This window comes from Fusarium verticillioides, chromosome 8, assembly GCF_000149555.1.
Source record: "Fusarium verticillioides 7600 chromosome 8, whole genome shotgun sequence".
NCBI lineage: Eukaryota > Fungi > Ascomycota > Sordariomycetes > Hypocreales > Nectriaceae > Fusarium > Fusarium verticillioides.
In genome coordinates, this window is record NC_031682.1 from 1940344 (window position 1) to 1963242 (window position 22899).

The 22899-nt window shown below is 49.0% G+C and overlaps 10 protein-coding genes and 2 non-coding genes across 12 annotated transcripts; 4 read left to right on the plus strand and 8 right to left on the minus strand.

The window, feature by feature from the left end:
• Positions 1–303: 303 nt before the first annotated feature.
• FVEG_13932 (hypothetical protein) lies at positions 304–1988 on the plus strand. Its single transcript, XM_018903273.1, has 9 exons — positions 304–470; positions 522–664; positions 720–761; positions 812–878; positions 929–956; positions 1010–1022; positions 1079–1168; positions 1223–1565; positions 1617–1988. Exons 1-9 carry the CDS (start codon positions 375–377, stop codon positions 1854–1856), a joined length of 1062 nt encoding a protein of 353 aa, XP_018762353.1. The 5' UTR covers positions 304–374; the 3' UTR covers positions 1857–1988.
• Positions 1857–3106, minus strand: FVEG_13931 (hypothetical protein). Its single transcript, XM_018903272.1, has one exon. The coding sequence runs from the start codon at positions 3021–3023 to the stop codon at positions 1902–1904; it is 1122 nt and encodes a 373-aa protein (XP_018762352.1). The 5' UTR covers positions 3024–3106; the 3' UTR covers positions 1857–1901.
• A 120-nt stretch (positions 3107–3226) lies between these two features.
• Positions 3227–3310, minus strand: FVEG_17669. Its single transcript has one exon. It is a non-coding gene; the product is annotated as a tRNA-Asn (tRNA).
• A 122-nt stretch (positions 3311–3432) lies between these two features.
• FVEG_13930 (hypothetical protein) lies at positions 3433–4476 on the minus strand (the record flags this gene model as incomplete). Its single annotated transcript, XM_018903271.1, has 4 exons — positions 4411–4476; positions 4200–4343; positions 3511–4153; positions 3433–3462 (listed from the first exon to the last, which is right to left on the minus strand). The coding sequence occupies exons 2-4, from the start codon at positions 4325–4327 to the stop codon at positions 3433–3435; spliced, it is 801 nt and encodes a 266-aa protein (XP_018762351.1). The 5' UTR covers positions 4328–4343; positions 4411–4476.
• A 1207-nt stretch (positions 4477–5683) lies between these two features.
• FVEG_17668 lies at positions 5684–5755 on the minus strand. Its single transcript has one exon. It is a non-coding gene; the product is annotated as a tRNA-Gly (tRNA).
• Positions 5756–6237: 482 nt separating this feature from the next.
• On the plus strand, positions 6238–7294 carry FVEG_17667 (hypothetical protein; the record flags this gene model as incomplete). Its single annotated transcript, XM_018906897.1, has 3 exons — positions 6238–6366; positions 6418–6621; positions 6710–7294. 3 exons carry the CDS (start codon positions 6238–6240, stop codon positions 7292–7294), a joined length of 918 nt encoding a protein of 305 aa, XP_018762350.1.
• A 490-nt stretch (positions 7295–7784) lies between these two features.
• FVEG_13929 (hypothetical protein) lies at positions 7785–9484 on the minus strand (the record flags this gene model as incomplete). The annotated part of the gene is made up of 3 exons (XM_018903270.1): positions 7785–7997; positions 8049–8930; positions 8975–9484. The coding sequence occupies 3 exons, from the start codon at positions 9482–9484 to the stop codon at positions 7785–7787; spliced, it is 1605 nt and encodes a 534-aa protein (XP_018762349.1).
• An 886-nt stretch (positions 9485–10370) lies between these two features.
• FVEG_13928 (hypothetical protein) lies at positions 10371–14243 on the minus strand (the record flags this gene model as incomplete). The annotated part of the gene is made up of 9 exons (XM_018903269.1): positions 10371–10520; positions 10578–11362; positions 11422–11602; positions 11689–11781; positions 11939–12324; positions 12376–12671; positions 12721–12827; positions 12875–13137; positions 13187–14243. The coding sequence occupies 9 exons, from the start codon at positions 14241–14243 to the stop codon at positions 10371–10373; spliced, it is 3318 nt and encodes a 1105-aa protein (XP_018762348.1).
• A 409-nt stretch (positions 14244–14652) lies between these two features.
• On the plus strand, positions 14653–16396 carry FVEG_13927 (cytochrome P450 oxidoreductase; the record flags this gene model as incomplete). Its single annotated transcript, XM_018903268.1, has 4 exons — positions 14653–14781; positions 14831–15046; positions 15109–15132; positions 15188–16396. The coding sequence occupies 4 exons, from the start codon at positions 14653–14655 to the stop codon at positions 16394–16396; spliced, it is 1578 nt and encodes a 525-aa protein (XP_018762347.1).
• Positions 16388–18560, minus strand: FVEG_13926 (hypothetical protein). The gene is made up of 5 exons (XM_018903267.1): positions 18185–18560; positions 17970–18132; positions 17677–17911; positions 16684–17624; positions 16388–16630 (listed from the first exon to the last, which is right to left on the minus strand). The coding sequence occupies exons 1-5, from the start codon at positions 18391–18393 to the stop codon at positions 16550–16552; spliced, it is 1629 nt and encodes a 542-aa protein (XP_018762346.1). The 5' UTR covers positions 18394–18560; the 3' UTR covers positions 16388–16549.
• Positions 18561–19686: 1126 nt separating this feature from the next.
• FVEG_13925 (hypothetical protein) lies at positions 19687–21245 on the plus strand. The gene is made up of 8 exons (XM_018903266.1): positions 19687–19787; positions 19842–20060; positions 20112–20328; positions 20379–20429; positions 20482–20505; positions 20554–20661; positions 20708–20806; positions 20856–21245. The coding sequence occupies exons 1-8, from the start codon at positions 19764–19766 to the stop codon at positions 21176–21178; spliced, it is 1065 nt and encodes a 354-aa protein (XP_018762345.1). The 5' UTR covers positions 19687–19763; the 3' UTR covers positions 21179–21245.
• FVEG_13924 (hypothetical protein) lies at positions 21235–22877 on the minus strand (the record flags this gene model as incomplete). The annotated part of the gene is made up of 3 exons (XM_018903265.1): positions 21235–22082; positions 22130–22277; positions 22326–22877. The coding sequence occupies 3 exons, from the start codon at positions 22875–22877 to the stop codon at positions 21235–21237; spliced, it is 1548 nt and encodes a 515-aa protein (XP_018762344.1).
• Positions 22878–22899: the final 22 nt, after the last annotated feature.

Sequence of the window (22899 nt, forward strand, 5' to 3'; positions counted from 1 at the left end):
ACGATAACCACAAATCTTGTTGCAAGCCCTAGGGCATTGCCAAGGGAAGAGACTAAGATTGCAATATGACACTTATCATTCAGGTCACAGCTGACAAACCACCAATGGCCCCAATCACATCATTTGTTTGAGATCTGGCCAATCATTGTAGTCAAAGTTGTATTTAACTACTAATCGGGGGCTGATCCGCATGGATTCCCCAACAGTGTTGTTACGCGTAGGCCGAATCATATCATGAAGCCGTCAGAAGCGAACCAACAGAATGACCGGGGGTAGAAACCCTCCCAAAACAGATCCCCTCTTGCGGGATTTATCTATACCTCATTGCCTCCGAATTCGAGTGCTTTTTTCTCCTCTTTCATGCGACTTTGATAATGGCACCGGACGAACCTCCGGCCGAGACTGGAGGTGATGCTTCTACGGCGGCTCAGCCTCTGCATCCAGTCACACACTGGGAGCAATTGAACGAGGTATGACAGAATCTGCTGGACCACCGGTGGCATGAAAGTGACATGTTATAGCAAGAGGAGGCGGAAAATAATGATGCTGACTCTGTCATCTCCAACCCCGCCGAGTCCACAGCATCAATAACCTCGAGCATTCTGTCGTATCGAACCATTCAAGGACGAACGTTTCACTCAGAAAGAGGAAATGCTCAATACTGGTATTTCTGCGTAAAGATGCCCCCACGGATACGGGCGCTGATTTAATATCCGCAGGGCTGCCAATGACGAACAGCAAAATGAGTCGATGGATATAGTGTGAGTTTTCCCTCACTCGAAGTGCTATTTTCGACCACTGAAATTGTCAGCCATCACTTTTTGAGCCGCCTACTTGATGATAGACTATTTCTGTCACCTTTGAAAGATACTATCCAGGTTTGTGAATAACACAGGATCTTCGTTTCCCGGGAACTCACAGCGTTTAGTCAGCTCTGGATATTGGAACCGGGACAGGTAGGACAACTGTATCCACATAAGAAGCAGGACGATATTGACATGATTTCTAGGTATTTGGGCTATGTATGCATGAGAAGAATGCCACTAGTAGAGGGCATGCTGATACTGAAACCTGGAAGTGACTTCGCCGACCAATTCCCAAGCGCAAAAGTGGTTGGTACCGATATCTCGCCTATCCAACCGTCATGGGTTCCGCCAAACCTCGAATTGTGAGCCCGATGTACCATTACCCGTATCTCACTGACGCTGATACCTTCTGAAAGCCACATCGACGATTGTACGCAGCCATGGACTTTCGCTCCAGATTCCATCGACTTTGTTCACATGCGTTATCTGTTTGGCAGCATTAAAGACTGGTCAGCGTTGTTCAAGGAAGCCTTCCGGGCATGTAGACCCGGCGGCTGGGTTGAAAGTCACGAGGCCTCTGCAATGATGGAGAGTGACGATGGAACCGTTACAGACACCAGCGCGATGCATGAATGGGGAAGATTCTTTATCGAGGGGGGAAAGAAGATGGGACAGCCATGTACCATTATCGAAGATGACCTTCAGCAGAAGTGCATGCGCGAGGCTGGCTTCGAGGACATTCAAATCGCCGACTACAAAGTAAGAACCCAGTCTGACATTGGTGAACAGTGGCTTACAGCTGTATTGCAGATTGCTATCGGCGGGTGGCCTAAGGATAAGAAGATGAGAGAGATTGGCCAGTATGTTCTAGCTGCTCTGGAGCAGGACTTTGAAGGATATGTTCTATACATGGCGAGCCAGCTCTTGGGGTGGTCGATGCAAGAAGTGAAGGTCTACTGTGCACAGCTCCGGCGGGAACTTCGGTCAACCGCGAACCATCCCTTCTTTCGTTACCGCGCGGTTTATGGCCGAAAGCCACAAGTTTCTTGAGGAGGATTAGAATATCGACATGTGTTTAATTCGGTATCTTTCTATTTAGTTGTTGAATCTGTCGAGACGAAAATTTTCAAGCTCTGGATCCATCTCGCCCATAATGATCTGTTTGCAGAGCAGTTCTCCAACAATAGCAGCGTTGGTGACGCCAGAGTGCATGACCGCGACACTGACGCCCTCGAGGCCAGTCGGTCCAATGATTGGCAGACCGCCTTTAGGAGTCGGCTTATATCCTACGGTGTAATAGTCAAACTCAAGGTTCTCACCCCCAAGAAGCGTAGATTGGACCTTGGCGAAGACTTGGTGTGCGGTTGCTTCCGGATCATCACCTGGGTCATCGCCCGGATTCTCGCAGCCCGCCTTGATGATTCCATCTGATGTCTGCCGAATGTACAGATACTTCGAGTTGACTACATGCCTGACCAATCTTTCTTTGATGGGTTTCGAGTTCACAACCAGCGCCGGCACTGAGGTGATAGGGACTGTGATTCCTTCAGTTGCCAGGAGGGGTACACTGCCTAAACCTGCAGCCACAACAATATGGTCGCCCATGACCTTTTCGCCAGATGCTAGCTCGACTCCTGTAACTTTGCCATTCTCCTTGAAAAAGCCTTTTGCTGTCGCTTTGATTACCTTGACGTTGCCTCTGGTCTCTCCACTCGCCACGAGCATCTGTGCGACAACATGGGCTTCCATAGCGCCCTCTCTAGGGTAGTAAAGGGCCCAATCTGGCAAGGTAGATTGATCAAAGAATGGCTCATGCTCAGAAACCTCAGGCTTCTTGAGGTTGGCGATATGGTAGCCCCATGCAGTCAGGTTACTCTCGGTCTTGGCCATGACCTCGGTAGTCTTGTGCCAATTAATGGATCCGCTCCATGAGATTGGAAGATCCCAAAGCTCCATATGGATTTGTCTCCATCGCTGTAGGGATCGACGACGAAATTCATAATAGAATTTTTGGCTGACAGAGCTCGCATTGAGCCAAGCGAAAGAGGCCTTGGAGGCGGGTCCACCGATGTCCTCTGCGACGATGGTCACGCTAGTGTGATGAGCCAGGTGCCAGGCGATTGAGGCACCAACAATTCCACCGCCAACGACAATGACGTGAGGTTGCGCTGATGTTTCCATGGCTTCTAGTGGTTTTTTCGGGAAGGGAGAGAACATTGGACAAGATGTTCACGTCGATACGAGCGGGGCCTTGAGAATATGTCAGATAGTGATGTTACACGAACCCCGCTCTCAATCGTCATAAATGCGTAATGAGAACAAGCCAAAAGTGATGAAAGGATAGCTAGCAAACAAAAAGGATTATAATTGTAGCGGACCAAAATATCGAACGACATAAAAAAAGGAATTGAGAGACGAATCTCCCCCGGGAAGGCTCGAACTTCCGATCTCCCGATTGTCTATGAATAACAGTCGGACGCTTTAGCCAACTAAGCCACAGGGGATCACCTAATTGGATGCTAATGGCAGCGCAGCCAAAGGTACATGTTCGCTAGCTAATCCCATACTATTATAATCAGTACATTGGATGCCGCCAATACTGATGCCGTCCATCGCTCTCGTACTCCTACAGTTTGGGCTGGCGGGATAGGTCAAACTGTCACAAGTTAGTATACTCCCAAGTACTGAAATAATCAAAAAATACCTGGATGTTTTTATCCTGGTCGAGAACTAGGCCCCGTTGACCAAAGGCGATCCAGGAATTCGGGAGACTGATCTTGGCCCCATAACCTGCCTCAAACTCCTTCTGGGCTTTTCTCACCTCCGAGACGTTATCCTTGCTTCGTAGATGGATTGTGAAGATTAAATTGAATTTCGGACGGTTTGGATTGCTCCCAAAATACGCAGCTGGGTTGACGCTCAGCTCTACTGGAGTGTTCGCAACAAGCGTGCGGACATGGTTCCCTGCGAACTTCTGTAAGCTTTTCACGAAACCCGTAATGATGTCTTCGGTGTCGTCGCCGGTCACAGTTAAGTAGTACATCGCGACAGGTGAGACCGATAAGGTATCAATGTCTTCAGATGCCGCGTTCACCGACTCGTGGAGCGGAACAACCCTTTCCTGAACACAGACGGGCAATGCTGACGCAAAGTCGGAGAAGTTGACGCCGTCCGGACCCACATGCTCTTTGGCATATTGCGAGGTGAAACACATCTTCATATGGTCTTCAGATTGAAAGTAAAGCTCAACGATGTCGTCAGAAAATGCCCACCAGGGGTTGGCGTTGACGCCTTGGCCTTCTTGATGATTGTACACGGCATCTTGAATATGGGTCTGGAAATACTTTCTGTAGAAATTGTTAGAGTTGTATGGTGGAAGGTGAGTCGACGTACGATGGAGTGACCTCTGGCGAAGGTCCATGGCTGAGCTTGCCGTGAACCTGGAAGTGATAGTCGAAGAACTCCTGTCGAGTGAGACCAGGCTTCCTCCTGATGGCTACTACTTGCTTAAGATATGACATGTTTGAGTTTTGAGACCTTGATAGAGTTCTTTTTTAGTTGCCGAGAACATGGACGGATTGTGCGATGGAACTTAACTATATACCTGAAGCCTGATACTAAATGACCTGGTGTTGTGGAGCCGATTCCGATACCTGTAAGAAAATGGCCGAGTGGGATTGAACTTTTCACAAAACAAGTACTCCGTGTTAGCTTCGAGACGCGGCGACCCGGCAATGGGGGAGCTCCGTGTGTGGCCAAAGCCGGCATTGGGGGACATGCTGGTGGGGACAGTGAAATATTGACTAAGCGGATGATGGCATTTAGCGATTTACGTCCCCACGTGCGAATATAGGAAATTCCGACCTCTATTCTAAACGGCGGAAAAGTCTTAGGTAAGTTTAGCGTAACTTACTATGCTTTTAGAATGGTAATTCCTATCGTCCTGTTCAAAATCACGAGCATGTAATCCCGACCTGCCACGTCAGTGAGAGTACCAATGCTAGCCAACATAAAAGCGATGATCTGCAGTTGAGATGTGGGATGATATTGGCTTGAACCCTCGGTACTAGTTAGTTAAGTGTTTTCCGCCTCCTGATAGCCTTTAACCCAAGAGTTGGTTGATTCGTTCTCTGAAGTTGATTCTAGATATTACTAACAGTTGTTGTAGTAGTGACTAGGTTCCTTGATTTGTTAGCTTTAACTGGTGGGCGCGGAAAGAGTGCCGAGTTTGACTGTCTCATATCGCTGAGTACTATTCTACCGCATTTGCACTAAAGAGTTCTTCGAGAAATTAACCCAATCACAAAAATAATTGAGTTTGTTCATTTGCACTTGTAGCTGAGCCCTAGCAACCACCATACAGAACATGAACTTGTGACTGGAGGTCTACAATATCCTCGTTCACTTTCTGGCTACAACTGGACTGCCCCAGATGGAAACTTATTTGACTACAATTGGCCTGTACTTGTCGCTGTTTACACTGTGTCGTTCGTCATCGCATCAATTGGTGTGTACTACGGCATTGATGCTATGTCAAGCGATGGGAACAACGCTCAGCGCGTGATGACTTTCTCTGCTATCGCGGGCGCTACGAAAAAGGTTCCTGTGGACGAGGTAGAGAAGAGAGACACTAAAATCAGGTGCTTCCCAACAGATGAACGGCCAGGGGAACGAACATATGAGTTTAGGGCCGAGTTGGAAGGATAATGAGAGATATAGGGAGGAAAATATCAACAGAGTTCACTAGCATACCATCTTTTACTATAATTCTAATTTCTTAATGTCGACCAACGCATTTGCCCAAAAAGAGAAATTCTGGAGTTTGACCTGGTGGATGATCAAAAATTGTGCTCCTCGTTGAGGCGTATTTGGAACATTGCGACCGAGGGGAATCGAACCCCTCTCTAACGCTTGGAAGGCGTTAATGCTAACCACTACACCACGGTCGCTTATTAATGATAGTGGTAGCTATTCCAAAACCTATATGGACGAGATGGGAGAGCTCTGGCATTTCTTTTCCGCCCTGCAATGTCCCAATTCTTTAGATGACTACCACTGTATCATACCAGCTATAGGGAATTTGAGTCCGCAGTCTCTATAGAACTCAATGGCAAGCATATTTTACACAGTATTTATCACCTAATCTCAGTCAGCTGCTCTAACTACGGGAAGCAGATTCAGGTGAAGTTTAACACAAACGTTGAGTAAACGGAATCCCGCTCACCAAAGAAGCTCACTGATAGGCTCGACCGCATGAGCTTCATCTTATTTTAGACCTGGGCAAACAATATTCCGCCTCCAGTGAGGGGGGCAGCGCAGCGTCAGCAAGAACCTCCGTTGCAGTTTGCGCATTCTTTCATTCATTTTAAAATAAATCTCTCATGGCAACTCTTGTAGATATAAGCCATTGAACAGATCTGAATGATAAACAATGGCTGGAACCAGTCCTGTGCTGAAATGGGGCAGCATCTTCCTCCTCACGTCCATTGGATACCTTACCCTCAAACTTTACCAGCAGCGGGTCTTTTTTTGGCGGACGGTCAAAAGTACAACCTCGTGGGTAATCAGTTAATCATGTACCCATTTTTCATTTTATCGCTAATACATACAGCCGACGCTACCTGATCACTCATGGCTACTCGGTAATCTCATCGCCGTGGGCAAAATCATGGCCAAGTATCCTAAAGATGCCCACGGCCAATTGATGCCAGATTTCCTTGCTCGAGACTACCCTGAAGTTGTGGAGCTGGGTCTATGTTACATCGATCTGTGGCCCATCTCATGGCCCATGCTTGCCACCTTTCATCCTGATATCGTAGCACAATTTACTCAAGAAACATCACGACCAAAGCATGAAATTATCAAAGGTCGATTCCGACCATTGACGGGGTTAAAAGATTTAGTTCTGTCCTGTCTGGAAAAAATGGCGAGCGACCTTTAATCCCGGATTTTCGACACAAGACATCACTGCCCTTGTGCCTGAGTTCATTGAAAAGGTATTGATTTGGAAGAGATACCTGCAAGAGATTGCTAAAAATGGACGTATTGTCCCACTTGAAGATTGTGTCATGAAGGCTACTTGCGATATCATCGGTCGTTCTGTCTTGGGTATAAGTCTGGGCCCTGAAACAGGCGTTGACGATAAGATATTCCCGACACTCAAAAGTGCAATCTCACTACTCGCCACGGGCTGGTCGCCACATCAATGGGGTAGACTTCTGAATCCTTTCCGCCACTCTCGTCTCTCGTCTCTAAACCGCCAACTTCGCAGTCAACTGCAGCCACTGGTAGAAGCTCAACTTCAAAATCACGAGCGCAACGAAGGTCCAAAGACGGTGAATGGTCTCGCCATTAGAACGTATTTGAAGGAACATGGCTCGGGAAGCACTTCAAGTGGCACCATTGACATAGAATTTCTGGATGTCACCATTGAGAACCTGAAGATCTTTCTCTTTGTTGGCCATGACACCACTGCATCCACTCTCTGATTTGCTTACAATCATCTTTACCAACATCCAGATGTCCTTGCCAAGTTGCGGCTGGAGCACGATGCAGTCGTGGGTACTGACCCGTGTGATGCAACTAGAAGGATATTTGAAACCCCGACATTGCTCAACCAGCTTATCAGGCCCAAATGCCTGGAGAGCTGACTGCACATCCCAGTAAGGGCATGCCTGTCACAGTAAGGCTTAGGAAGGTGGGAAATGCCAAGGACTAGAACGAAGGATCTTTGAAGCCAGTTCATGGGAGATCTATGACTACTGAAATTCAGTGGTTGAGACATATTGCAGTCGGTGCACAGGAGAAGCCATCGAGGTAGTGTACGTAGGGTAAATGACGAAACGGCAACAGTTGACTATTGATGGATAGTCTGTCTCACTAACACCTAGGGGATTGAGAATAGGTTGCGTTGAGTCTCCATCCAAACTTGCTCACAAGCCTCCACCCATCGATCAGCCTAGCGGACTCAAGGGCACTTCAGACCTGCAACACATCCTTCTTCAGCCCATACTCAGCAATACCCATTCTGGACTGCATGATTTCCAACTCCTCCTGACCTGCATGGTCACCGAAGATCTCGTCCATCTGCTCCAACGTCTTCCCCTTGGTCTCTGGGACCAGGAAGAACGCCCAAACAGCCGCGATGAAACACCAAGACCCGAAGAAGATATAGACACCGAACCCGATGCTCTGAATCATGGGTGGTGTTGCAACTCCCACGATAAAATTGAAGAGTCAAACCGTGGCTGTAGCAAGAGCTACTCCTTTAGACCTGGAGGCATTGGGGAAGACCTCAGCAGGAAGAGCCCAGCCCAATGGAGCGTAGGAGACTCCGTAGATGAGGATGAAGCAAAAGGCCATTGCCACAGCAGCCCAGCCTGCGGATGAGTTGGAACTCCACTTGTCGTTATACACACCAACCAGAACTGCCATGATGCCCCATGCTGTGCCTCCTCCAATGCCGCCCCAAATTGCAAGTGGTCGTCGTCCAACCTTGTCGATGATAAAAAAACAAACCGTCACTGCAACAAGCTGCAACATATTGAAGACACCAGACATGATCACTGACATCTCAGATGATTGGCCCAACGACTGAAACAGTGTAGGAGCATAGTAGATGAATGCGTTGATGCCCGAAAGCTGCTGGAAGAAGGCCACACCAACGGCGATGGAAGTTCGATGCCATGACTTCTTCTGGAAAAGATCCTTCCAGCCGAGAATCTCAAGCTTGAGGCCACTCACGCCTGGGTGTCGCTTCTCTTGCATGATCTTCTGCAGGGCCACTTCATTCATTACACCAATGTGTTCTTTCTCGACACGAGGATCGGTTCTGGGGAGTCGGCGGAGCCTTTCTAAGCTTAGCAGTGCATCGTCCGATCGATCGACAAGAGCGAGCCATCGTGGCGAATAGGGAAAGAAATGGATTCCGATACCGAAAATAGTGCTGCATACCATCTGAAGGCTAAATGGTAGTCGGAAAGAGAGCTCGCCGGGGAGATTGCGGGTACCATATGTGATCCAAAAGGATACTACCACGCCCAGGATACATGAGACCGACTCAAGGACAAGTAGGGTTCCTCTCAGGTTGGGAGGCGCGACTTCGGAGATATAGATTGGGGCACCCTATTCCGTTAGCCATTAATAGGACAAAGACGACATCTACATACCATTGCAAGTGTCCCGACACCAATACCACCTATGGTTCTTCCAGCAACCAGAAGGCCGTAGGAGTTGGCCGCAGTTTGCATGATAGCGCCAATGTTGAAGATGACTACAACGATCGAAAGAGCCTTTTTGCGCGAGATTTTATCGGCGAGGGTGGGCATGAAGAGGCATCCAATGAAAGCCCCAAGCTCTAGCATGCCTGTCATGAGGCCTTTGCCAAATGCAGTCTCAGAGCGAGGGAAGGCCTCATGAAACTGACTCATCACGTTGACTAGTGAGATGACTCCTTGGTCATATCCAAAGGAAAAGCCTCCCATGGATGCTAAGAATGCAGCGCCGAAGATGTAGGGCGATTGGACGACGCCGCGAATGCCGCCTTTTCCGTATGAGATCTCCTCATCTAGAAAGACGATAGGAGCATCATTTGACGAAGCAGCGGGATCTTCAATGTTCTCGACCTGTGGATGATCCTTGGGAGGATATCCACTATGAGAAGGGCTCTCAGTAGGCATTGTGCGAGCTCTAAATCCAGTGATAATGAGTAATGAGGCCGGTTAAAGACAAGGGTGATGATTGAAGCGATGAGGATAGGAAAGCCGAATTACGAGAACAGCGGAGGGCATGGTGACGTTATATAGCCACCGGGTTCAGAAGACAGCGCCATCGTAGCTTCGAGTCATGGAAAACAACATATCAAGAAACGCTTTCGTTCCCCGCGGGGAAATTATCTGGGGAAGTCCAGGGCATTGAAGCTAAAGTGTCGGGATCATGGTGCGTTGCCTGTTTTGGGAAAATCATTCCGCGGGTTTCCAACCTCGTGGCTTCTCCAATTCTAGACCAAGCCACTAGCCCTCAAGACTTTAGAGGTACGAAATCGATCTCAGCCAATGAGAAGCAATACATTGTAACTCTCCAGAGGAATTGGTACTAAAAGCGGACAACATTTCCCGATATCGTAGTTGTGGTACCGGCATTGACTTGCAACGCTGGTGATATCTGTGAGGAACCACGAGACCAGGCCCATTCATGTGTGAGCAAATAAAATATTATGCTGTTCCAGGACTATGTGAAATTCGGAGAGAACCCCGTTGACAAACGGCCTCACAGCCGAAAGGCTTCATCAAGCTCAGACGTGTGAATGACGTTCCTGCACTTGGGACTGTCGATACATCCACGGAATGTCGGCATAATCCCATGATAGACGAGCTTCTTTATCTCACCCCAACCGCATTAGAGCGTGCTTCTATGAAATCGTATTGAGTAGTTGACAATGCTAGTTGGGTGAATACAATAAATTTGTTTCCCTTTGCTTATTTAACCATGACCTCAGATATGATAAGCAAGTGCAGCTAAGAAAACAATTATAGTGGAAGAAACGACTCCCTGATTCTATCAAGACTATCCAGTCCATTTCAAGACTGGCTTAATGACTTTGCCACTCTTCATATCGGCCATGGCTTTCTCGTAGTCCTTGATATCATAGTACGCTATCATCTTCTCCAGTGGTAGAAGACCCTTGGCATGCATCTCGATGAGCTCAGGGATCAGCTAATTGGAGACGAGTCAGTAACGGCAGGTTCAGATAACGACAGGGCTTATACTCACAACCCCAGGATTACTGTCACCCTCAGAGCAACCCACGTACTCTTTGCCGTACGTGAGATGACTCATGATGTCTATCTTAGCATGCGCGTTGCCTCCAGGTGCGCCAACCGTAGCGGCTCTGCCCCTCATGCCCAACGAAGCGACCATAGTTTCGATGATGGAAGGGACGCCAGTGCAGTCAACTGCAAAGTCGACACCAAGAGGGGGACATATGTCCTTTATCACCTTGACGATGTACTCCTGATCAGGGCCAAGCACTCCATCCGTGGCACCTAGTTCTTTGGCAAGTTTTAGTCGCTCTGGCTGCAGGTCGATGGCGATAATCCTGCTGGCCTTTCGGACCTTTGCCGCCATCACAGCGGCCAAGCCAACAGAGCCTACGCCGAAAATCGCGATGGAGCTACCAGGCTTGACGTCTAGGGTGTTGAACACAGCACCAACGCCTGTCTGTATACCGCATCCTAGTGGCGCAAAGAGGTCCAGTGGTGTTTGTTGAGGGACCTTGACAATACTCGATCGATGAACAATTGTTCGCGCCGCAAAGGAGCTTTGGCCGAAGAAGGTGCTGTAACATGGTAGCTTCTTCCCATCTTCCATGACCGACATGGCAGCTGACCCGTCTGGGCGTTTACCACTGAAGTTGTAATCGTTGAAGCTGTAGCAATACGCTGGGTGGTCTGATTTGCATCCAGGACACGAACCACATGATGAGAAGGATAGAAGGACTTTGTCGCCCGGTGAGACGGAGGTGACATTTGCGCCTATCTCGAGAACAACGCCTCCTCCTGTAATGGCCATGATTATCAGCATACTTGTTTGTGATAGAGTAGTTAACATGAGTTACCTTCATGGCCAAGAACGGCGTTTGGTGCGCATGGCAATTTCCCACTTGCACAGGAAAGATCAGTATGGCAGACACCAGAGGCGTGAATCTCTATGAGGGCTTCATCTGGTTGCAGAGAGTCCAAATGGACTTCCTTTAGCTCAAAACTGCCATCCAAGGCTGGTGCGATGAGTGCAGTTGTCTGTGTCATTTTCTATACAGATGAGAATGTAACACAAGATCCCAACATGCGAGAGGATCCCCCGCATTATTAGGCTTTTGATGCACTGTTTCAAAATTGCGGGGGTTACAGCACTCTTCCGAGGATACTTGCCGCTGAAAGATGCCGGTCGGAGACGATGTGGGGGGCGGAATGGCGATCTGAAGCAATTCCGTCACTGCACTACGGACTACCTACATAAGGAAGTTGTGTGGGCTAGGCCTTTTGGATTATGTCTCCGCACGGTAGCTACATCAATGAGATAGTTCTGGAATGACGGGAAGCTTCCAATCAACAGCCTGCCTAGTGAATATGTACATTCTGAAACCCTGTGATCAAGTCATTCACTTGAAGCATACTCGTCTGATCATATCTTGTTAGAATCGGTTCATGTGCTGAACCGCTCGCATCAGGCACCGGAGACTCGGGGGTTCCCAATGAATCATTTGACGTGGAAAGGCGATCAACTAGCAGTTTCCCCAGGAGCCAATATTCCGGAGAATGGCGCATAAAACCTACTCTCCTCCAGAGATTCTCCGTCGCCACGTTCTGTCTGTCCACCATAACATGCGGCGGTGAAAATGAGAATTCATCAGAGTATGTTTCCCAAGCTGATTTCCAATTTTCGAGAGCGTTGCGAACTGCCTGTAGTTGATCATGCCCACCAAAAGAATTTTGGTGCTGAAATATCAGTGCATGGAAGGCTATAATTTGTATCAGACAGGAATGTAGTCGAGTTTGTCTGGTAGTCTTACCTGATACAACTGCAAAAAGGTTGAGGGGTCCAAGATCAGCAAAGAGTCGTCGCATGTCATTCGAGAAAGGCTTTCCACAGAATCTCTCAACAACCTCGCGAAAGGTTATGTTATGCAACAGCGAAGACCGCAAGTGCCAGTTCTGTAGCTCTCGAGCGCATTCTGTTGATGTGCTTGCTTGGAAGGCTGCTTCAGGAAATGCCATGTGCATGCTCATTTCTTTGATGACCATCCTCGGCGGCAGATTATTGAAGATTACGAATGCGTGATCCAGAAGATAGATCCAGAGAAACATACTTCAACCATTGTTAGTCATTGGTCAACATGTACAGCAAGCATACCGACCGTATAAGTTGCTCTCGTGCAGCAAAGTCTCTCCAGTCAAACCTGTCATGTAGGCACATGGAGTAATCCGGGTGCCTGGCAGACATAATACCGAAGTCTCTTGCCATCTGAATATTTATCAGTTGATGAGACCAAGAGAGACGGGGCATCTTACGGATATGACAGTACTGAACCGGTAACGACGGATCCGTCGTTTATTAGCTTCTGTCCCCTCCCAACCCTGGTAGAGGCAAACCATGTACGCTGCTTGCAGGGCTTGGATCTTGGATATGTTTTGAATTGGACTGAGCAACACAGTGTCCTGGTTGTTCAGAGGATCGTTGCAAAAGTCGTCATCAGTAAAGACGATTTCTTCAACACAGTTGAACCAGATCTTGGCTTGTTCATTATCATTCTTGCTAGGCGACACACTTGCCCCTTTTGACGTTAAGATATGTTGTTCAGACATGGCTCTATGGTTACATACCTATCAATGCCATGCAAGCCACAAGAGTTGACTTTGAGGTCGCTGGATCAAAAGTAGGCCGGTGCACAAAGTTGACGTTAGGGTGCCATATATGCCAGAAGAGTGCAAGATGTTTCCGTAAATTATGCGGAGAAAAGAATTGGATACACGACTGTTCTAGAACAGTCGACCATTCCAGCTCAACGACACTGTTTCGAGGTTTGACTGTAACGACTTCTTTGATGTCTAGAAGTATTCGGTGAGTTTGGATGATGAGAGGGTCATGGATATCTAGTGGTTGCGCTCGTGGAGGATTCATCGATGAGCCATTGAGATGTACAATTTGGTCCAGCTCAGTAGTCCGTGTTACACGGCCTTCAACTGATGTGTGAGATGCCTCAACCTGCACTCGCTGTTCAACTGTCCCGCAGTCAAATGAGTCCACGAGCCCAGATTTTCTCGTGAAATTGTCGAGAAAATGAAAGGTGTAGTTGTCTAGGTGTGTTTGGGGACTGCTGGGTATTACCTGAAAATGACCGGCAGCAAGGCTGATGAAGTCCAACCAGTCTTGGCTATTATCTGATCCTTGGAGCATATCAGAAACTGAAGTAGAGTTGCCGAGATAATCGAATAGAGTGTCATCTCCAAATACCACTGTTGGCAGGCTGGTTTCGTCCCCATATTGCTTGCCATCTTGGCCTATGGAATCTTGACCCATGGGCAGGTTTCTTTCTGTCGCTGCACCATTACCATAGGAGTAAATGCACTGAACTGACTTCCGGCGGCAATGTTGGCATGGTAGGCCAGTGCTACAGGCCTTCTTCTGCTGAACGCAGAGGTCGCATGCTCGTCGGCTGCTTGACGGTACTTCTCCAGTCCTGGCTTTGGTCTCACAGGATAGAGCATGTCGTTTGAGAACATCCGCTCGTTGGTATGATTGCCCACAGAAGCTACACCTGTGAGGTCGGAGGCTGCTGTGGGATGCAGCGTGGCGCTGGAGATGTTCTCGTCGCTTGTACGTCTTGCTACAGCGGGAGCACTTAAACCCGGTCACTGAAGATGATGCGTCGTCAGACATTATCGGAAGTTGATGTGGGTGGATTGTGACGAGGGAAGAATGCAACTTTGATGACCCGGCTTAGGCTTGTTTTGCCAGATCGCGGGGAAGTGGGGGAAGAAACGGGGCTAGTCGGAGTCTTTGTGGGAGGCGAATCAGAGCTCACAAGTTGGTCAATCACTACTTAGGGCATCTCAGCTGGAGGCTCAGATAAAATAAACACCATCAGTGAAAAACGGTCAAGGTACGGATACGTCTCCCCAGACCAGAAAGTGTGGCGTCTATAGCTATCCCACATGGCTCCGCTCCAAGACAAGAGGCATGGCAGATGTGAGCCGCAACATATATAAAGTCGTGAAAATGTAATGATTACAATCTACTTGCAGCTCACGAAACAACTAAATTCATTCTTCACTCATATTTCTCCATGATGCTAACCGTACAATTATTCTGGGTCGCTGTCGCCGCGATCTTCGTACGTCTTCTGTTCACTGGTAGAAGACCAAAGAATTATCCACCCGGACCTCCTACGCTCCCGATCCTCGGAAACATCCACTTGGTACAGTCTCTGTCACAGAACACCCAAAAGCCGTTGCTGATAGCATCAGATGCCCACGAAGGATGCCCATCTGCAATTCCGTAAGTGGGCAGACGAGTATGGGCCTGTTTATAGTCTCATCCTGGGCACCAAGCCTTTCATTGTCTTGTCCAGCGCCCAAGCTGTCAAAGATCTGCTCGATAAGAAGAGTGCTCTCTACTCCGACCGACAAGAAATGTACGTTGGGCAGATCCTTGGTAGCGGTGGCCTCAGGCTTCTCATGATGGTTTGTTATACTTAATCTCAATCGTTGCCTGGGATGATACTAACGACTACCTCTTTACTCAGGGATATGGACCAACTTGGAGATCAGTAAGTAACCGTGAGCTGGGCCAATCATGATACATTCGACTGACAAAATCTCAAGTTCCGCAAACTGGTACACTCGCTACTCAACGTTACCACGGCCAAGAGCTACGTGCCTTATCAAGACCTCGAGAACAAACAAATGCTATATGAGATGATCGTTCAACCCGATCAATTCCTCCATAGTATTCGACGATATTCCAACGCACTCACAACAACCATGGTATTCGGCTGGCGCTCGCCTATCTACCGAGACCCCAAGCTCATGCAGCTCTTCGACGGCTTTGCTGAGTTTGCCGAGATCAATCAGACAGGCATCGCTGCCCTCCTTGACTCTTTTCCCGTACTCAGGAAGCTGCCCGACTTTCTCTTGCCTGTGCAGAAGAAAGCCAAGGAGCTTCATAAGAAGGAAAAGGATCTCTACCTGAGTCATTGGCTCAAGGCCAAACAAGACATCGCTGATGGCTCTATCAAGCCGTGCTTCTGTGTTGGATTGGCGGAGGCGCAGGAGAAGGAGAAGTTTGACGATGCACAAGCTGCTTATATCTCTGGAACTCTTCTTGAAGCTGGATCAGACACGACATCCAGCACCTTGTACGCCTTCGTACAGGCAATGCTCCTCTATCCTGAGGTCCAACGAAAGGCTCAGGATGAAATTGACAAAGTAGTTGGTGAGCGCATGCCAAATATGGAAGACGAGCATAGCCTTCAGTATGTCCGCGCATGCATGAAAGAGACACTGCGGTGGATGCCGACAACCATCCTCGGTGCAGTTCCTCATGCTGTCACCCAAGACGATACATACAACGGGTATTTGATTCCCAAGGGGGCAGGCGTTCTAAATAATGTCTGGGGTATTCACATGGACCCTGAGCGTCATCCCAACCCTCGCCAGTTCAACCCTGATAGGTACAAGGACGACTTCCAGAGCTTGGCAGACGCCGCAGCCAATCCAGATGCGGCCAAACGAGATCAGTTCACCTTCGGTGCTGGTCGTCGTATTTGCCCCGGAATCCATGTTGCCGAACGGAGCTTGTTCCTGGGCATTTCACGGATCCTGTGGGCATTTAATATCAAACCTACTGTGAACAAGAACGACAAGCCCGTTTTGCCAGATCCAGATAAGCTGACTCAAGGCTTCGTATGCATGCCGGAGGAATTTCCTGCTCGAATCATTCCAAGGTCTGAGGAAAAGAAGGCACTGGTTATCAAGAGTTGGAAGGCGGCCGAGAAAGATGTTCTTGATCCTGGGACAAAGCAGTGGCGTTAGAGAATGATCTCAATTAATGATTATCTATGTATCTATCAAGTTTTCGTAGTTGACTCAAGTCAATCTCAAGAATGGTACCGCAGCATTGCTTCATCATGTGTCCCAACACTATTCATATCTCGGAGGCAGATCGTAATCTATATGCATAAAACTTTAGGCGGAGCCCAACAGCTCCTCGACAAGACCAGCCACGGACTGGACGACAGGGTACTTGGGAAAGTTGGGCTTGTAGACCTGGAACATGTTAGCATCGTTTCTTGGAGGAATAATATGGTATGAGAACTTACAGCCTGGCAGACAGCGTTGAACTCGCTGCGGGGAGCCTTGCCACGGGCAAGCTCGTCACCGGGAACTCCAAGCTTGACAACCTCCTCAGCCTTGTCAACTGTGTCCCAGCCAGGTCCAGCAGCGGGGTTCTTGATCCACTTAACAAACCAGTTGTGGATGGAATCGGCAAGAGCCTGCTGGGCCTTGGTGACACCCTGGAGAGCGGCGAAGCACTCGTTACCACCGTGGAAGAAAGGAACTTCAGTGCCATGGGTAGGAGCAGTGTTGGGGGGTCCAACAACGTTGTCGTACTTGCCGAAGAAGCGGTAGACCCAGGTCTTCTGCTGCTCACTTCGCATGTCGAGGAGGTAGTCAACGGGGCAGTTGAAGCGGGCGTCGCCGTACTGGATACCGCTGCGGAGAGACTCGGTGGCGTAGTCATTGGGGTTGTACGCCTGGATCAAAGACTCGTCGGGAATATGAGCACTATCAGCATCGAAGGTGTTGATCCATGTGCTGAAGTTGCTGTTCTCAGCGCCGTAGACGAGACTAAAGATGGTGCCCTCTCCATTGGAGGTACCAGTCAACATAGGGACATGGGAAGGGTAGTTTCCGCCAGCGAAGCGGGCAGAGTAGTCAGAGAAGCGGGTGATATCATCAATGACGGGAGTGAACCAGGTGTTGAAGGTCGAGTTGAAGTTCTTGGTCTCGAAGTCAAGGATGTCCTTGCTGCGGAGGCAGTCAAGCTGACCGTTACCGCCCTTGGGGCAACCAACTTCCTCGGCGACGGCATTAAGAGCCTCATCGACGGGAGCGTAAGCGGGGCCGGACATGGCGTTGGCACTCATCTCGACGGCACCCTTGAGGAAGGTGTTAGGGTTGTTCCATAGGTAGTGATCGACCTGGACACCACCCGAAGAGTGACCACCGAAGACGATGTGATCAGGGTTACCACCAAAGGCTGCATAAACGTTAGTCAAGTTTTGCATGTGATCGATAAGCGTGAAACATACCCTTGATGTTCTTGTGGACCCAGTCAAGAGCCTTCTCGACATCCAAGATGCTAAAGTTTTGGGTCTCATCAGGGTTGGCGGCCTTCAACTCTGAAGAATGGGGCGAAGCAAAGATGCTCTCGCGGGTGTTGAAGTTGACGTAAACAACTCCGTTGCGAGCAAAGTTTGTGCCCTGGATCTGTGGGTTGCTGCTAGAGCCAGTGACCATAGCACCACCATACATGTAAACAAATACCTAGTGGGTGTCAGTTTATGTCTCGGAATATTATGCTGGAGGGTAGGGTAAGGCTGACAGGCATGTTCTTGCCCTTGGATGGGGCCCAGATGTTAAGGTTCAGACAATCCTCATCTTGGCGAGTAAAGGCATCGTTTGAGATGGCTTGAGGACATGTCGCACCATATGACGTAGCCTGGAACTTGGAACGAGACTTGGGGAGGTCCTGAGGAGCCTTCCATCTACACCAGTGTCAGCTCATCAAAATGTGAAACAAGCAATTAGATGACCTACCTGTTCTGGCCACCAGTGGAAGCCGCAAAGGGAACACCAAGATAAACGGCGTTACAGTGCTTGTCACGGAAACCATGAATGTCACCCTGAGGGAGAGCAGCGTGCGGAATTGGAGGGCAGGGAGGTTGAGGTGGCTTCGCAGTCACAGGGACAAGACACGTGGCGGCCAGGATCAAACCTGTCGTTGTGAACATGCTGCTGAGGCCCATGATGAGGAATGTGATGTGACGGGAGAAGATCGACTGAGACACGAGAAAATCTTGAAGAATGAGTGGACAGAAGTTCCCGCAGCTTTTGGTTTTATTCACCAAAAGATGCTTGCTATAATTCGATTCGCCTATATCACAGACGAAGAATTTCCGAGAGGCGGACGCTTAGCTACAAAGAGACGTCTGAGCGGTCTCGGCAGTGGAACCAAGGCCCTCTAGTGCTGGGGCTCCTAACTGTATGTAGTAGGACACAGCCGGAGCATGCACTATAATTGAGTTTCGCGGAACGTGCACCGGTCGATTTTTGTCATGCATGATCCGAGTCATGGATCCCAAATGCCTGTAAAATCTTCGAGTTGGGAAAACAATACATCGGGGAATAAAAAAAGGGGCTCACGGGAAGAACGGGAGGCTGGTGAGACTATTGAAAAGAAACGCCGGATATACTGCGTAGGGCAGAGGTTGAGCGGGCTTCACGGCCAACTCTGTTAGTTGCAAGCCATTGCCGTTGATAGCATCACAGTGGACATTTCACGCTGATCTTTTTGATGCCAGATGGAGGCTCAGTGTACGATCCCCCATCGCTTATCCATCAAGTGCAAAATGACAGAATTTGTGGATTGACAGTTCCTTGGTGGTTGAGATTATTCTCCAGGATAGGCAATTGATCGGCCAAGCTGCCCCTGGTCAATCGCTGCAGTGCCAGTTCGCCGACCGAGCTTGATAATCAGCAAGCGCAGATCTCTCACATCGTGGAGCCTTACGACGATCCTCCGAGGCACATCCCGAACCAGAAGGTTGCGGGAATTCCCTCTCGGCGCCGACAAATACGTCCCTTGCATATCGTATCAACCAATCCAAACACTCAGACGTCAGCCCAACGCCTTTTCTGCTAATTCCGCTCAATGTCACTCGAGTCATTAATATTGAAAAAAACGAGACACTAATGAGCAACACCTTACGAGATATGGCCACAGCCAATATTTGTGCGGAGTGTCCACCTCGTCGTTCCGATGTTTTTCTTTCCGCACCACTAGCTCAGGTGCACCAAGTCCATCATGACTGGATATCGCCGCGTAAAATCCACACTTGGTGCCCTTTTGACTTTGGAGCTAGAGACAAGTCTGTCGCCGACTCTCCACAGAAGTAACGGCTTCTGGAATATCACTGTGACAATCTCTTACACAATGAGCTGATACCAAGGACCGAGTCCACGGGTCCTGTTGATCAGGGGGGGCCTGGGGCTTGGGTTCTTGGGCTTCCAGATCCTTCGGTAGGAAATAAGTCTTGCTGCATTCCCACCTTGCCTTGTCTTGCCTTGCATTTTTGTTGCTGGGTTGTTTTGCAGATCAGATCAGATCAGCGTCGCAATGGCTGAGGGTCTGGGACAAGTTGTAAGTTTATACTTTTGGACGAAGACATGGTGATGTTTATGCTGATGATGATAGATTTCATGGTACATTTGTACCGTCATTGCGTGCATCTTCCTGATTTTGAGAATATGGGTTCGTGTGCGCAAGCTTGGACTGCTGGCGATTGACGATGGACTCATTATCTTGGCGGCGTGTTGTTTGATCGGTGATTTGATCATCCAGCAGCATATGTGGAATTTGGGAATGGCGGATATGGCGAATGCTTCTCGCGATGATTTTATCCAGATCATGAAGGTGAGTTGATATCTCTTATCGCAAAAGTGATATTTGCTAATAACCAACAAGATGATCGTTCCCGGATCGATTCTTTACGTCACGTCGTTATGGGCCATCAAGATTGCTCTGGTTCTGTTCTACAAACGACTTGCTGCGCCCGGAACAAAGTTGCAGATTATTTACAACGTCACTCTCGGTCTCCTGGTGATTTTCTGGGCCACCATCTTCTTCCATATTATTTTCCAATGCTTCCCGCATGACAAAAGATGGTCGCAAGATCCAAACTGTTCGTCATGTCATCCTTGATTGGCGCTACATTTGCTGACAATTTCACAGATCAGTGCGACCCCAAGGAGGCAGAGAAGAACTATTGGTTGACCGTAATCCGTATGTTATCCAATCCACGGAGTCTCCATGCTCAACGCTAACCGTCCAACAGTCAATATCGGTACCGATGTCATCAGTATGTTCAGACAATACAAATTCGAGGTGCCCGACTAACAAATCACAGCCATCAGTCTTCCCATCACCATGGTCATGAAGCTTCAGATGAAGACCAAGCAGAAGATTGGTGTCGCAGCTATCTTCGCCCTCGGTTTCCTGGTCGTCATCGCAAGCAGTACGTACTCCAACCTCGCTACCACGAGTTTCGCTAACATCCCCAGTCATCCGAGCCTACTACTCCAAGAAGAACGAAACTATGTTGACATGCACCGTCTCCATGATCGAAACAGCCGTCGCCATCATCGCAACCTGTCTCCCACGTACGTCCCCTCATCTCCCCAACCTACATCCCACTAACAAACCGTCCAGCTCTGCGAACACTCTTCCTCGGCCAAATGTCTTCCGCCCGATCAGGTTCCAATTATGGACGCTACGAGCTCTCCTCCACCGGTCAACCACGATCCCGACGAACGAACCAAAGCCGAATCGTCACAAACGTCATGGGCGGTACACAGAAGCTCGACAACGATTCACAGGACGAACTATTCAAGGAGTCTGCGCACTCGGTCGCGGGGCGAAGTGCGACTAGTGATAAAACTCCTGGTATCACTGTCAATACCACGATCCACATGCATCATAGCAGCGAGGAGGAGGCGAGACGGTCTCAGGCTAGGCTTGATAGCTTTGCGTAAATTCTTTCATGTGTTGGGATATATATAGTTTGTAATAATTTATGGAAGCGAAACGTTTACTTGCAAGTAAAAGAGGATGCGACGTCTGGGTTACCGCCCTTGTATGTTAACCGCTTCGGATAAGCGCACAGCTCAACAGCTCGTCGCTTTTCCGTGCCAACAGTCTCCGCATACAGAGTCTCGGGCGCTTTGCCATGCTCAACCCACTTCACGAGAGCGTCAAAGGCACTTCCGGGATACCATCCATCGCCACCTTTACAGTGCCCAACACCCGGTGCTTCAAAGAATCTGTAGTAATCCGTCGCGCTGGGATCCTCCTCAAGAACACGTTTGTAGTAATCCACTGATCCTTTGTGTGGAATAAGTTGATCTGCTGTTCCGTGCCACGAGATCAACTTTCCTCCTGCTTTCTTGAAGTCTGTCAGATCCGGGTCTGATGTGCCCATGACTGAGGCAAATCGGTTGACGGATTGCCGGAAGAGCTTGCTGTACTCTGCAGGAGACAAGTCCTCCAGACTAGCGGATTGGTCTTGAAGGAGGAAAGTAATGAGCCAGTCTTGAGCAATGGCGAAGGGACTTGAAGTGCAGTCCTTCAGCGATGTGCATGTTGTGTTGGCAAGACCACTCAAGTCGGCACCGCGATCAAGGCCATACCAGAGAAACTTGCCGTCTTCTGTCTCTGGTCCGCGCCATGTCAAACGAGCGACCTCAGCACCCTTCTTGGAAATTTTGATTGTGCCAGAGGGGTTGGTACATTCTACCGATTTACCAACGACAGTTCTGGGATCAAACTTGCAAAGATCGGGGTTCGAGATAACACCATCCTTGACCCCATCAAGTTGGTCACATGCATCAATGGCAGCCTTAGTTATAGCGTTGAGCTCGCAGATAGGTGGGTAGTAGCCTATACCACATTAGTGTTGTCCTGTGTTTTTGAGAAGATGTTCTTACCGAGTTTGTGCATAACAACTTGCGGCCAGTACTCCGATGTCACGAACTTGTCCCAGTTGAAAGCAGAAGCGGTAGCAAGGACGCCATTATACTGAGTCGGATATCTCTGCGCCATCATATGGCCCTGTCGTCCGCCAGTAGAACATCCCTAGGGGCTATCAGCGAAGTTCATCTTATAACGCTATGAGAAACTTACGTTCCAGTATGAATACTTTGGCTTCTTTCCATAATAAGCCGATGTCACAGCTTTTCCCAACGTCGCTGCATCGTCCAGAGAGACAGCTGCAAAGTTCTGCAAGGCAGGCCAATTGAGGTTTCCAGTGCTATCCAAAGCCCAATCCAACTCCTGTCTGTTAGCTAAGAGATGACCACCATCTGTAGTGACAGCAGCATATCCGTGGGAGGCAGGTTGTGCAAGGTCGGGTATGTCTCCCGTTGACCAACCGCCGCCGCCTACTCCCACAAATCGCCCGTTCCAACCTGACACTGGCAGTGTTACATAGGTGTTGATGGTGTCATTCCAGCCTGGGTGTGTGTACTGTACTGTGACTTGACACACGGGAAATGAATCAGTTGAGTTATTGGGCCATTCATTGGTCGGGGCTGACGGCAGCTCAGCGTTGGAGAGATTGGTGCTGATGGACAGAATCTTGGCATTGGCGAGCTCTACAGAGCGGAACGTATGGTCTGTGCATGTTGGCTTTGCGAACACGCTTTGGAGGCCCTGAAACAAGAGAGCAAACGACATGGTGGAGATGTTTGAGGAAAGC